This window comes from Sus scrofa, chromosome 1, assembly GCF_000003025.6.
Source record: "Sus scrofa isolate TJ Tabasco breed Duroc chromosome 1, Sscrofa11.1, whole genome shotgun sequence".
In the NCBI taxonomy this organism is placed as follows: Eukaryota; Metazoa; Chordata; class Mammalia; order Artiodactyla; family Suidae; genus Sus; species Sus scrofa.
In genome coordinates, this window is record NC_010443.5 from 130,442,948 (window position 1) to 130,458,066 (window position 15,119).

The 15,119-nt window shown below is 50.3% G+C and overlaps 1 protein-coding gene across 1 annotated transcript; it reads left to right on the forward strand.

Moving 5' to 3' along the window:
- RHOV (ras homolog family member V) lies at nt 655–2,717 on the forward strand. Its single transcript, NM_001244417.1, has 3 exons — nt 655–944; nt 1,143–1,201; nt 1,398–2,717. The coding sequence occupies exons 1-3, from the start codon at nt 737–739 to the stop codon at nt 1,839–1,841; spliced, it is 711 nt and encodes a 236-aa protein (NP_001231346.1). The 5' UTR covers nt 655–736; the 3' UTR covers nt 1,842–2,717.

Below are 15,119 nucleotides of genomic sequence, written 5' to 3' on the forward strand. Positions count from 1 at the left end.
TAGCTAATTACTATGTGCTTTTGAGGATGATGATGAAGGTAATATTAGGGACTTTGGGGATTTAGAAAATATTCAACTGGAGAATTGTCCTTGAAGGTCCTCCCCAGCTAGCTTCTTCAGCACCGTGAGTTGGAGCAAAGTGAAGGTGTTTCAAGCCTCCCTTCAGGCCAAGCCTAGAGAACTGTCTTTCATGGAAGAGGGTAAAAGACTTTCCTGCCTGCTGTGTTCACACATGGATTTATCTTTTGGCTCTTCATGATCTTTATATTTTTTAAAATAATTATTAGTAAAATATTATTCCGACTTTTTTATACTAACATATATATATATCTACAATTTAATTTGAACATGCTGCATTATGTGTTCTGCAACTTGCTTCTTCCTCCTAACAATCAGTCCTGGATATATTTCTTTGCTAGGATACCTAGATCTGCTTCATTTGGGCGATTCTTTGTCCTCGTACCTATGTGATTGTCAGTTCGGCTCCCTTTTCTTCCCTCAGTTTAGAGATTGCCTGACCCCGCAGGGTGGTGCGCGGCAGAGGGAGGTCCGGGAGGAGGTTGGGGGGGTGGGCGGGGTCTGAGACCGCTCGGATACGCAGGTGAAGTGGGCGGGGCTCCACAAATACCCGCGGGTAGCGGCGGGCAGGCGAGCTGGACTCAGTCAGAGGCAGTCTGCGGAACCGGCTTACTCGAGCGCGCCGGAACCTGGTCCCGGGCTGTACCCGGAGCGGGCCATGCCCCCGCGGGAGCTGAGCGAGGCCGAGTCGTCCCCGCTTCGGGCCCCGACCCCTCCCCCGCGGCGGGGCAGCGCGTCCCCGGAGCTGGGCATCAAGTGCGTTCTGGTGGGCGACGGCGCTGTGGGCAAGAGCAGCCTCATCGTCAGCTACACCTGCAATGGGTACCCCGCGCGCTACAGGCCCACGGCGCTGGACACCTTCTCCGGTACGTTCAACGGCCCTGGCGGCTGCGTGGCTGCCCGTGGGGTTGTGCACCGGGGGGGCTGGGGCCCGCGCCGAAGCGCGAGTACACGGAAGCCCAAGGGGAGGGAGGCGGGTGCAGGCCCAGAGGTGGCGCTGGTGAGGCCTGGTGGGACCTGGGACCCTCTCCTAACGCGGACTATCCCCTGCCCCGCCCCTGCAGTGCAAGTCCTGGTTGATGGAGCCCCGGTGCGCATTGAGCTCTGGGACACAGCGGGACAGGTGAGAAATTGGGAGAGGTCTCTACTGGTCTACGGTGAGGTGGGCTGGAAGCTGGGAGGATCCCAGATCCATCGGGAATGGAGAAGGCCTTGGGCCCTCTGTTTGGAGTTTCAGTCTCCAACCTCAGGTGACAAGACGATTCGCGCTTCCTGTGACAGGGAATAATCCTACTAATGGTCTGGCCTTTCCATCCCAGGAAGACTTTGACCGCCTTCGCTCGCTCTGCTACCCAGATACGGATGTCTTCCTGGCCTGCTTCAGCGTGGTGCAGCCCAGCTCCTTCCAAAACATCACAGAGAAATGGCTGCCGGAGATCCGCACTCACAACCCCCAGGCGCCAGTGCTGCTGGTGGGCACGCAGGCAGATCTGAGAGACGATGTCAATGTACTGATTGAGCTGGACCAGGGAGGCCGGGAGGGACCTGTGCCCGAACCCCAGGCTCAGGGTCTGGCAGAGAAAATCCGGGCCTGCTGCTACCTGGAGTGCTCAGCCTTGACGCAGAAGAACTTGAAGGAGGTGTTTGACTCTGCCATTCTCAGTGCCATTGAAAACAAAGCCCGGCTGGAGAAGAAACTGAATGCCAAAGGTGTGCGCACCCTCTCCCGCTGCCGCTGGAAGAAGTTCTTCTGCTTTGTTTGAACAGCTGTGGCAGCACAATGATCAATAGGCTAATGGCCACAGACTTCTAGAACCTGGGGCACAGGGCCTTTGAGGGCTGTGCTGGCAGGGCCCAGCCACCCCATGGGACTCAGTTCTTGTCTGAACACTGTGGAGACTCGGGCCTTTACTTCTGTGTGCCCGGGTGAGCCTAGGGCCTGGAGGAGGGAAGGCTCTGACTTGGATTTCTATGGTCAGGGCTCACAGAGAGATCCCAGTACTTGGATTTTCATGGGGTGATCCAAACAGTGTCAGCCATCTCCAAGCAGTTTGGGATCCAATTTCCAGTTTCTTGTTGTGGGCCCTCAGATCATCCTGCATGAATTGGGACCCCTCATAGTGGTCCCCACCCGCTCTTTGGCACCAGGGTGAGGAAGAGCCTGGGGAACAGCATCCTGAAGGGCTGTGGTGTCTGGCCCTGACTTGGAGAGGAGATTAGGATGGATTAGTTAAGACAAAGGTCAGTGAGAGATTGAGAGGGAGCAGAGGGTAAAGCCTTGGAACCTTGGGACCGGAGGCAGGCTGGAGAAGAGGAGGCAGATCAGAGGGCCAGGCTTGGAAGGAAGAAAAGAAAAGGAGAGCAGAGAAGTGGGGCAGCTGGGAACCAAGGCTGACACCTGGGCTGCCCTTAACCCCCAAGGCCATGGAGGGCGGGGCTGGTCCCTGGGAAGAACTGGGTCTCAGGTCTCCCTAGGCACTGCCCAAACTGGCTGGGCCAGGAAGTGAGAGGCAAGGCGCAGCAAGAGGAGGGGGAGGAGCTGCAAACTGGAGCCTGAAAGAAGAAGGGGCTTTCTCCAAGGTCACAGTCTGGAAGATAGGGCAGTGTGGAGTCTACAAATAAAGCCTTAAGTTTCTGAAGCTGCTGTCTCTGTGTCATTTTCTGGAGTGGTCAGCACACTGGTCGCTCAAGGCCCTGCAGTTTGGTTAGAGACGGATTGTGTACCAAGGACAGACTAGTTTGAAAGGTGGGGCTGGACTAGTTGGGACAGTGTGATGGAAACTGGACTTGGGGGGGGCAGGTTTGGGGCTCCTCACCTGGGGCTTAGCTGGTTCCCAGGAGAGCTAGCGTGGGAAGCAGCCTGGAAACGGGTTTCCCCAGGTGTCAGCGCCAGAGCTGCTTTCCCATGACCTCACCAGGCGGGTGGTGCCCCTCCCCTCTCTCCCTCCCTTCTGGAGAAAGGTGCTCAGTGCTGGGCTCTGGGGAAATCCTGAGCCCTCTAACCTTCCTCCTTCAATCCTTCTGATAGTCCACAGGGTCTCAGCTTGGGGGGCTCCCCCGTTGAGACCCTGAGCATGAAGAGACCCACCGGACAGCTCAAACACCAACCACCGGCCAAACTTCTTGGACTTGGGTTGGTTGGACCCAGTCTTTGGTCTTGGCTCTCAAAGTCTGCATAAGGACCTAGTGACAGTCAGGATGCCAGCTGTCAACAATTTAAATAGAAACTTGGTCCCAGAAAACCTTTGAGAGTGAGCATTCATCGAGTAAGGACTTGGAGAGAGCAGGGATCCCGAGAACATTCTCTGGAACTGGAGCTGGAAAGGCACATTTGGGATGAGGTAAGGGGAAACCACCTTATTTTACCCATAGGAAAGAGAGGTTCAGAGAAAAAAAAAATGGTAACACCTCAAGGGAGATATTATCACTAAGTGGCTATAAGAGTACTTTGCAGACTCTAGATTTGGTACTTGGGTGAGTGTTATTCTAAGGCACACCTGGGACACTTGCTAGGCAACTAATGGGCCAGGTGAGCCCTCTGTCCCAGCCCAGCTCCCTCTGCAGGAAGTTATAGTTGTGAATAGGAGAAAGAACATGGCTGAGGGACAGAAATCCTAGCCAAGTGAAACCTCAGATAATCCTCAAGTTTAGTTTTAGCCAAGACTGTCCGGCTTCTGCCCCACCTGGGCCCATCCCCCAGAGCTCCAGCCACCTATTTCCCTTGGTCCCCTTGCCCCCTCAGGTGGAGGTGCTGAGCTGTACAATTACAGCCAGGTCTTGAGGGGGTCTCACACCACAGCTCCATCGTGGGCTCTCACCTCAACCCAGCCTGATACACTCCCTTCCTGGGGCAGAGACCCTGATTCAAGTTCAGGCACTGGTACTGACCATGACCTTAGGCAAATTTTTTCCCTTCTCTGTACCTCAGTTTCCTCATTTGCAAAAAGAAACACTTAAGGAGTTCCCACTGTGGTGCAACACTATCGGCTACATCTTGGGAGTGCTGGGACTCAGGTTTGATCCCCAGCCCATCACAGTGGGTTGAGGATTCCATGTTGCTGCAGCTGCAGTGTAAGTCATGACTGTGGCTTAGATCTCTCTGATCCCTGACCTGGGAACTCCATATGCCATTGGCTGGCCAAAAGAAAAGAAAACAAAACAAAAAACCAAGGAAACACTTAAGACTTTGGTTGGATTATAGGTTTTCAAACTGTTCCCAGGGGACTTAGAGGTGCCATGAGTAGGGGGAGGAAACCCAGTCACATGATCATGGGACGGGGGTAGGTAGGGGGGAAGCGGGGGTAGGGTAGGGTGGAGTGGGGTGCACCTCCAACTTCTTCCCTATTCTCTGAGGTACAAATAACATCCTCGTCACTGTGTCTCCTCTCCTGCTGGGTCCCTGAGCCTTGTCAGTCTCACCCCTACATCTCTGTCACTGGCACTTCCCACTCCAGTCCCTCTAGGGCTGCTTCCTTCTCTCTGGCATCTTTCTGACTCCAGACTGTTACTAGATCTCAGTGCCCGCAGGGAACTCCCAGCTCCTCATTTCAGCATTCAGAGCCTCATATCTGACACCAACCTGGACAAGGCCTGCTTGTCCCAGGGATTCCCACTCCCTGATCACCAATAACTTTTTTACTTCTGACTCCATCTTTTAAAAAAAATTTTATTATGGTTGATTTACAATGTTTGGTCAATTTCTGCTATACAGCAAAGTGAACCCAGTTACACATACATACATTCTTTTTCTCACATTATCCTCCATCTTGTTCCATCACAAGTAACTGGATATAGTTCCCTGTGCTGTACAACAGGACCTCATTGCTGATCCACTCCACATGCGATAGTTTGCATCTGCTTACCCCAATGACTCCAAGCCTTGCTTTTGCCAAATCGCCTCCCAACCCCCAGCGCCAGATGCCGTGTTTCTCCATTGACTACCTTCCAGTCAATACTCCCCTCTTCTCCAGGAAATTTATTAGTGTCCCCATTGCTCTCTTGGCACATTGAGGGGACTCTCAATTTGGTCACTTGCTGGGGCTGCATCTCCCCAGTTAAATGGAAAGAGAAAGTCCCACTTATGCTCCTGTGCTCCCACAGGATCTTGGGCTCAGGCAGCGTTTGCTGCTGGCCATTAAATGCTTAGATTAAAAAAAACAAAAAACAAAAAACCCACCAGAGAGCCCTTCAGGGGATCCTGAGGACCAAGTTCATCCCCAGGTTTGTGTCTCAGAGGCCTGGAGACAGTCCTAAGAGCCATGGTTTCCTCTGAGGCACGGGGGTGAGAGTCGGGGTGGAGCCCATGCAGAGCAAAAGGGATTTATCTTTGGTTCCAAACTCTTTCTCTAACATGGTCTCTATTTTTCTGGGACTGTTTTTAATCTTTTTATCATTCTTTCTCTTGCCTTTTCTCCCTGCTTTTTCTGCTCTCGAATCTAAATTTAAAAAGACATTGATTATATTAACTGGATAAAAGTGTATGTTTCTGGAGTTCCCTCATGATTTAGCAGGTTAAAGGATCACTGCTGTGGCTCTGGTTACAGCTGTGATGTGGGTTTGATCCTGGAACACCAGCATGCCACAGGCACAGCCAAAAAAAAAAAGCGTATATTTCTTATATATACAATCTCACATTCGTCCTTACTGATGTAAATTATTGTAATTTTTTTCTTTTGCTTCTGTATGTGATTTGTGAATGTTTTTCCTTTTTTTTTAAATTAAAGTATAGTTGATTTACAATGTTGTGCCAAATTTTGCTGTACACCAGTGACTCAGTCATATATATATACATTCTTTTTTTATGATTTTCATCATGATCTATCCTAGGAGATTAGATATAGCTCCCTGTGCTATGCAGTGGAGCCTAGTTGTCTGATGTAATTTAAAAAAATTTTGGGGGTGTCTTTTTAGGGTCACACCCATGGCACATGGAAGTTCCCAGGCTAGGGGTAGAATTTGAGCTGCAGCTGCTGGCCTATGCCACAGCCACAGCAACGTGGGATCTGAGCCACATCTGCAACCTACACCACAGCTCATGGCAACACCAGATCCTTTAACCTACTGAGCAAGGCCAGGGATTGAACCCGAGGCCTCATGGATACTAGTCTGGTTCATTACTGCTGAGCCACAACGGGAACTCCAAAAATGTACTAATAGTCTTCACTCCCAAAGTTAAATGTTAAAATAATAACATGTTGATGTACTTCCTTCCAGTCTTTTTTTCTACTCACATTTTAAAAAGAATTCTTGTGATTGTGTGGTATGTACAATTTTGTATTTTTTGTTTTTTATCCTTAAAATTTCAACAGCGTTTTCCATGTTATTATAAACTGAGCAGAATCTGTAACCATATGTGTATGTTTGCTTACTATTTCACCCTGACTATAATTTCTTCAACTAGACCCCCATTTGGGGGCATTTAATTTGTTTTCCTTTATTTTCTTTTTCTTGTATAAATGAGGCTACGTCCACAGTTGATTATTTTTTTTCACCATGGGTTGGTGACTATCTACAGAAAAAAAGTTCTTCATCTCTGGCTTGGAGACTCTGCCCCATAGAATCCCAGGTAGCTCTTGTGACGGAGCTTGGGTTTCTGTGTCTCTGTGAATCATGGGGGGCTCTTTCTGTTGGAGCATGACTAGCAGATTGTGGGCGTTCAATAAATACTAAATGATGGCAGGTGAATATATATTATCTATTTGTGTCCATATACATTTCTGCGTTCCTGTTTTTGCTCTTGTATATTTCTTATTACAAAACTTTCTATGATAATTGATTTACAATCTTCTGTCCATTTCTGCCTTATAGCAAATTGATCCAGTTATATGTATATATACATTCTTTTTCTCATATTATCTTCTATCTGCTCTTGTGCATTTCAAGTGAGTATTACCTTTGTGCAAAACTCTAAGTCATTCCATATATCTGCCTCTACAGAGGTGTATCTACATCTGTAAACGTGGGTGCCTATCTTTTGCTTTTTTGGCCATGCCTGCAGCCTGTGCAAGTTCCCAGGGCCAGGGGGGATCAAACTCAAACCACAGCTGTAACCACAGCCACAGCAGTGACGTTGCCTGATCCTTAACCTGCTGAGCTACCAGAGAATTCCTATGGGTGCCTATCTTTATGTGAGATGTGTGTGGCTCTGTGTGTATGTCTGTGTATCCATATGATGTTGGCTCTTAGGAGTGTGTATTATACACAACCCTATGTGTGGGTCTGGGTGTGTGTGTGTATCTGTACCTGTGTGTGCATGTCTTGGTTGGACCAGGTTTCTTGGGGACCATGTGTCTATGTGTCTGTGTGTGGCCAGGCTCTACTCTGTGTATCCAGCGAGGGAGCTGTCTCTCTCCACGGCACCTTTGTGCTGGTGTGCGTGCTGGCTGGTGTGTGAGTGTGAGCACACCTGAGGGAGCTGGGCCTCGCTTGCTTTCTGCCTGGGAGCAGAGCGGTGCCCAGGGCAGAGGTGACGCACCCTCTGAGCTCCTCATTCTCCTGGGAACCAGCTTGGGAGAGTGAGACCGAGAGCAGACTGCGTCAGTAGTACCAGCCCCTTTTGCAACCAGCCCAGGCCCCAGGCGGTAACCGGGCTCTCACAGGTCAGACCTGCCCACTGTGCCTGGCTGCCAGGAACCCTGGCTCCCAGCAGGGCTGTGCCGTCAGCGTCCTCCTTGGGCCTGGGCCAAATCTTCCAGTGAGCAGAGGGGCCACATTAGTCACACTGTGGCAGCAGTGGGGAGTGACTTCCTGGGTCTGGGCCGTGCTGGCTGCTTTTTATCCCTATATGTGGCAATGCTTAGGCAGTCTAGTCTGTTCCTTGATCACCTTCAGTTCTTACAACCCCACTTCAAGACGGGCCACGTGGCTCTTATTAGCTCCAATTTTCAGACATGGAGAATGAAGGACAGAGCCACAGGGAAGCAGATGGAGCAGGGGCCCGGGTCCTGGGTCCCGACTCTGGGTCCAGGCTTCTTTCTGGTGTGCCACCTGGAAAATGGTCTTCTCAGAGGGTGGGGCTGGGAGGCATGGTTTATGGACAGATTAGGTTGTCCTAAGATTGAGAGTGGGCAAAGGGAGACAGGGCTGGAGGTAAGATGTGAGGAGAGATGTTAGCATTCAGTGGGGCCTGCCCTCCCAGTGGAATGTTCTTTTTGCGGGGGGACACACGGCATATGGAGGTTCCCAGGCTAGCGGTCCAATCAGAGCTATAGCCACCGGCCTGCACCACAGCCACAGCAACATGAGGTCCGTGTTACATCTGCGACTTACACCACAGCTCACAGCAAAGATGGATCCTTAACCCACTGATCGAGGCTAGGGATCGAATCTGCGTCCTCATGGATGCTAGTCAGATTTGTTTCCACTGAGCCACCATGGGAACTCCTTGAGGCTTTTTCCACTGAACAAAGGTTTGTTCCCTAACTGGAATGACCACGGAATTCACTATCAGACTCAGGATATTTCAAGATTGAATGAGGTCACTGGTTCAATCCCTGGCCTCGATCAGTAGGTTAAAAGGTGTGGCTTTGCCATGAGCTTCCGTGTGTGTTGCAGACGAGGCTTCCATCCCTTGTTGCTGTGGCTGTGGTGGAGGCTAGCAGCTACAGCTCCAATTTGACCCCTGGCCTGAGAACCTCCATATGCCGCAGGTGCAGCCCTAAAAAGAAAAAAAAAATAACCTGGGTTTACAGTCACTCTACTCATAACCCCTCTGGAAGGCAGAGCCAGTCACTGTCAGCAGCTCCACGGCATCCTTGACCCTCACCTGCACAGTCTCTGCCTCTGCCCCTAGGTGTCTAGCTGATTCCCTGGACCCTCAGCAGTGAGAGGGTACAGGGGAGCCTTTGGGCCCACTACGGGCCTAGGGATTCCCTGGGGCCCCTGGAATCTGGCAGAAAAGCAGGGAGCATAGTCCCCACCCAGGCCTCTGACCTGTGATTACCTTCACCCTCAGATCTGTATTCTCTGTGGCCAAGATCCGCTGCCTCTGCCCATCTTCTCTCCCTGCCCAGGACCCCAACCCAGCTAGAGGCAAGCAGAGCTTGTCCCCAGCCATCTCCCTCCAGGGACAGAGAGACCACTCTCCTGGTGAGACATGGGGTCCTCGACGCCTGAGACTGTGGGCATTTGTCTACCTCTGGCACCGTTTCACCCCCTGTCCCCCAGACCATGTGATCCTCTGGCCACCCCCTCTCCCACGGGGACCTCCTGTTCCAACCCCTCCCCGACTTGCTGGGCGACTTTGGGCAAATTACTGCCTTTCTCCTTGTCTGAGTTTCTCCCACTTATGAAGCGGGGCTAGTACTCTCTGCCCCTCCCTGGCTCCCAGGAGACCTGCAGGGATAAGCAAGATAATAGTGGGGAACCGATTTGGAGGAAGCTATCCAGAGCCAAGAGAGCGGTATCAGTGCTGGCCTGTGTTTACATGGGCGTGGACCTTGGGTTCCCAGCCTCCTGAGGCTTGGAACCAGCCCTGACAGCTTCTTGGCCTGGTTCCTGGCTCCTTTGTCCCACTTCCAGAGAAAGGACAGAAACTGAACCCAGGAGTCTGGTCGTCTAGAGAAGGGGAGACGTCAGAGCAAAAAGTTGGGGGCTCAGGCCTCCAGGCCTAGCTCTGTTCGCAATCACTGGCTGTGTGACCTTGGACAAGTCACTGCCCCTCTCTGGGCCTCAACAACTTGACTCTGACAGCCTCCCCTAGCTGTGCATTCAGGGGGCCCTAGAGCCTATAACCTGTAACCATAGTTTGGGGCTAGAAAGGATCTTGCCATCTAGTCCAAAGTCTTTACTTTTCATAGACTACTATGGGGTTTCTGGGGGCCACAGACTAATCCTGGTCAACCTTGTTAACCCAAGGGCATAAACTAGATGCAAAGAGGATCATGCAGTGGGTCAGAGAAAACCCACTGGGAAGACAACCCCGAGTGAGTGGGTCAACCATATCATCCTTTGTACTCCATCAGCCTCTCCCTCCACACCTGAAACCCAGCAAAGACCTCTCCCTACCCCACTGCTCTCCAGGGCTGGGGTGTGGGCTCACCTTCTCTCCCCACGCTTCCTACAACAGCCTCCATCCCGGCCCTGCTCCTCAGCCTTCATGATGACCAGCTGGCTCCTCGGCCAGAGCCCCTCCTTCCCGACCCTACCAGGGCAGCTCTGAAAGCCCCCTTTAGGCTTTGCTCTTCCTGGGTCTTCTCCGCCTCTCTGGCCCCTCTTCCGCTGCTTCCTCCCTCCAAGAAGAGGCTCCAGCCTCACTTTCTGCTCTCCTCTCCGCCCGCTTTCTCTCTCCCAGTAATCTCTCCCCACTCCTCCGTTTCACCCTCACTCGGGGCCCAAATCCAGGGGCTCGTTCCCTCCACCAGGCCCCACATGCACCTCCGGAGGGTTTGGGGCCTCATCAGGATGCACCACAGCTGGAACCCAGAGCTAAGTGGGTGGCCCAAAGCCTGCAAGACGTGTATGTTTTTGCCTCATTCTTAACCCTGTGTTATGTTCCTTCCTGCTTCCTAAGAAAATCTTGTTCCTACTTTATACTCCTGTTATCTCATAGTTTTGTAGACCCTTTGGAGCTGCCTTTAAATCCTTCCCTGGGAAGTACAGGCAAAACAAACAAAACCCAAGTAACTCACAATAAAATCAATGGAACCTGCAGGCCCCTCACTTTCTGCCAGGTTCTCCTGAAGCTGCCCTCCTCCCCTCAGCCCTGTTTCTGTTGGTGGTGGCGGTGGGCTCCTGGGACAGAAAACCTGAAGGCCCCACTGACTCAGCATCTCCCTCTGCCTGAGCCAGTCATCAAGGGCTTCTCCCTTCCCCCAGAACTCCAGAAGCTCTGTCTCCCTCTCCAACCCCTGTTTCTGTCCCACCTCAGAACTTCCTGACCTGATGAGTTGTTTCTTTCTGAACTAGATCTCAATATTTTTTTCAAAATGTAACTTTTTCTATTTGGGGGCAGTGCCTGTCACATGCGGAAGTTCTGGGGCCGGGTATTGAACCCATACATGCCACAGCAGTGATAACACCAAATCCTTAACCTGTTGAGCCACTAGGGGACTCCAGTGAACTTTTTCTTTCTTTCTTTTTTTTTTTTTTTTTTTCCGGCATGTGGAGGTTTCCAGGCTATGGGTTGAATCAGAGCTGTAGTCACTGGTCTATGCCAGTGACTACAGCCACAGCAACAAGGGATCTGAAGCTCATCTGGACCTACACTACATCTCATGGCAACGCCAGATCCTTAACTCACTGAGCGAGGCCAGGGATCGAACCCGCATCCTCATGGATCCTAGGTGGGTTCGTTAACCACTGAGCCACGAAGGGAACTCCAGATAACTTTTTCTTATTACAAAAGTAATAGATAGTCCTTGCAGAAAATTTAGAAAAGGAAGATTGACAAAAAGAAGAAAGTGAAAATCACCTGTGATTTTATCCATACGCGAGAAACACTTTGGATATTTGGGTAAATGTATTTTTTCAGTTTTGTTTCACTAAACATATTGCCTTTTAAAATATTATTAGTATTTTAGCTCCATGACAGGGCAGGTGGGGGGGGGTGCCCTCAATTTCTTTCCCAGTCTATTTTCATGGTCTTCCTGGGTCTGGGCCCCGCTGTCGGAACCCCAGGAGCCACTGTATGTGGGGGAAGGAGAGACTGTGGGAGAGTTTGGGCCACCTCCAGGGCTGAAGTGGGCTTCCAGGTCTGGAGTTTCCAGGTAGCGCTATTGACCACAACCCTTTGGGGGGTGGGAGTTGGGAGAGCTGAGAGGTGCCTTCCCAGGCTCCAGTCTAGCTGCGGTGGGTAGGGAAGGGAGTGGTCTTGTGCAACAGGGAGCACCACTCCGCATTCACGGTTGTTTGTTTAAGTGGGTAGGGATGAGTTTGGGAGAAACAACCCAGTTTTTGTCAGTGTTTATTTGAACTGTTGGGACCAATATGTTTTGGAGAAACTCCTCCATATGAGGAAGTCAGGATGAGTTGTAAGGGGTAAGATGATGGGCGTCTCAAAGTTGAAAGCCCAGGAGAGCACCTAACCTTGGGAGCAGCAGGCTGGGTGGGGGCTGAGGATGGTCAGCGTGAGAGGGGTTCAAGAGGACCTAGCGCTTCAGTTGCTTCAAGGATGAGGCCCCGATGGCCAGTATCCCAAGTTTTCACAAGAAGCTAGAAATATGGATTTTTTTAATTTGGCACTTTTTTTTTTTTGCTGCACCTGTGGCATATGTAAGTTCTCAGGCCAGGGAACAAATCAGAGCTGCAGCTGAGACCTGTGCCATAGCTGTGGCAACGCTGAATCCTTAACCTGCTGCACTACAGCAGGAATTTCCTAAAATATGGATTTTTCTTTTTCTTGCATTTTTTTTTTTCTTTAAGGGCTGTACTTGTGGCATATGGAGGTTCCCAGGCTAGTGGTCGAATCAGAGCTACAGCTGCTGGCCTATGCCACAGCAATGCAAGATCTGAACCCAGTCTGAACTACACCACAGCTCATGGCAATACTGGATCCCTAACCCACTGAGCGAGGCCTGGGATCGAACCCGCATCCTCATGGTTCCTAGTCGGATCTGTTTCTGCTTCACCACAATGGAAACTCCCTAAAATATGGATTTTTTAAAGTTTCCTGATTCTTTAAGTGTTAGAGACTAAATATGTTAGTAACTAAATATGGATTTTAAAAACAGTTTCCTGATTCTTTAAATGTTAGTAACTTAAATTAAATGGATTTCTTTGGGTCACAGCCCGTTGGTTGCCAGTGTGCAACCTTTCCGAAAAGACTACTACACATCTACTCTATGCCTCCCACAAGTTACTCTACCAAATTTACTCATTGTGGTTTCCTCCTCCTTTCCTGCTCCTGTTACAACCTCTAGTGATATGGCCTGCTTTCCTGTCTACTCTTTAAAGCTGAGTTTGCATTACTTCTTTCCTTGTCCCCTTTTGCCCAAATCCTCAAGTGCCCAACACCGTGACCTCACCTATCAGCCTCCCAGCTTCTCTTCTCAATGACTGAGCCAAACTGAACAGCTTGACTGGACCACAATCAAAACAAAACCTATGGGAGTTCCATTGTGGTACAGCAGGTTAAGGGTCTGGTGTTGTCACTGCAGGACCACAGCAGCTTGGGTCTCTGCTGTGGTGCAGGCCTAGGAATTTCCGCAGGTGTGGCCAAAAAAAAGAAAAAAAAAAAAAAAAGATGATCCCCACTGAACAGCTTTGCTCATTGTGACTTTGTTTTGCCTGGAACACCCACACCCACCTGCTCGTGCCATTTCTTACCTCCTTCATGAAGCTGTTTCTCAACTTCCTTAATCTCCATGGCTTACAGCCTCTGTTTTATTCAACAGCCATTTGTGGGATTGCTTGGATTCAGTGCAGATCCTGGCATGGTGGATACAGAGATAAATAAGACCCAGATCCTATCCTGGTCCCAAGGAGCCTTGTCTTGATAAGGACAGATGAAAGGTAACATGGGTCATGTGTTTGTGGCGGAACTCTGAGTGGAGAGAGCGGTGATGAACTTTGGCTGGGGAAACATCAGAGGCTTTTTGAGCTGCATCGTGGGGTAAGTAGGAGCTTTCCGGGAGCAAAGAGGCCTGTGAGGTGGAGGCAACAGAACGGAGTCGGGAAAGTTCTGAGAAAGGGAATCATTTGGCTGGGGATAGAGCAGAGAACAGCTGGGGAAATCTCAGTGGTTTGGGGACCAAGTTGTTTTGTTACAGTATTTGCATTCCTTTGGCCTGCACTCCAGAGTGTAAGCTCCGAAAGAGCAGGTGCTGTGTCTCAGCTTTCCTCGCTGCACACCTGACACCTGCCTGGGACTGTGAGCTCTGGATCAAACCCTTGCAGCAAAGCCAGCGCCCAGCAGTGGTGAGAGCGCCCCCTCGTGGCCCCTCTGCACTCTCACCTCCCATCACCTGGCTGACCCAGGCTTGGCCTCCTCCATCCCAGGGCAGTGCTTTTTTTGCCTTCATCTCATTTCATCTTCACCCCTTCCTAAAAAGAGGATGTTCCCCTTGGTTCAACAAACACTTACTAAGCTCTTATTCCATGTTGATGACTCTTCTAGGCATTAGGATACCGAATATACTTCAGCCTGCAAGTGCTCATAGAGAACTAAGGGGTAATGAGAGTTGTTCCTGGTACTGGGGAAACCAGAGGAGGAATCAAGAGCCTCAAAGGATGGATGAGTGGCTGGTGAAGTATGAAAAAAAAAAAAAAAACACAGTGCCTGGTGAAATAGGAACTGGTGAAGTAAGGTAACAGCCCTACCCTCCGCCATCTACTCAGTGTTTATTGAACCACTACCATTTATTAAGGTTATGGGGGGTGTGGGTTGCTGGAGACCCAGAGACAAGTAGGATGCCATCTGTGTCTCCAGGAGCCCACACACCCAATGCAAAGACAGATAAGTAAGCGTTCCTGTCGTGCCGCAGCAGAAATTAATCTGACTAGTATCCATTTACAGAAATTCATTGAACAGTACACTTAAGGACTCAAATATTTATTCACCTGCTGCACTTTAGTCCTTTACAAGTAGCCCCCAACCTTCTACATGCCACTTGAGGAGTTCCAGCTGTGGCACAATGAGATTGGCAGTGTCTCTGCAGTGCTGGGACACAGGTTCAATCCTTAACCAGGCATAGTGGCTTAAAGGTTCTGACATTGCCGAAGCTGCAGTCGCAACTGTGGCTTGGATCTGATCCCTGGCCCAAGAACTCCATATGCCACGGGATAGCCAAAAAAGAAAGAAAAAATCATGTTAAAAAATGCAAGCATACATTGCCATTTTTTTTTTTCTGTACAGCACTGATCACAATCTAAAATCATCTCTTTTGTAAGACTAGACTCCGGAGACATAATGTTAGGGTTTGAATCCATCCTCTTGTACCAGCTCTAGGACCTTAGGAACTGAACTTTGCTGAGTCAGTTTCCTCGCCTGTAAAATGAGGATCATTCCAGGGTTGTGTGCTGAGGCCATCACTTGAGACATGTACTTACATAGTGCTTCCTGTGTATTTAACACCAAATTCCTAATGATTGGCGGTACCTGGCAC

Excerpts from the sequence above, each read along its gene's own strand:
- RHOV (NM_001244417.1), top strand. The coding sequence starts at position 737 with ATGCCCCCGCGGGAGCTGAGCGAGGCCGAGTCGTCCCCGCTTCGGGCC. Across the intron at positions 945-1,142 it reads GGCGCTGGACACCTTCTCCG|TGCAAGTCCTGGTTGATGGA; the intron begins GTACGTTCAACG and ends CCGCCCCTGCAG. Across the intron at positions 1,202-1,397 it reads TCTGGGACACAGCGGGACAG|GAAGACTTTGACCGCCTTCG; the intron begins GTGAGAAATTGG and ends TTTCCATCCCAG.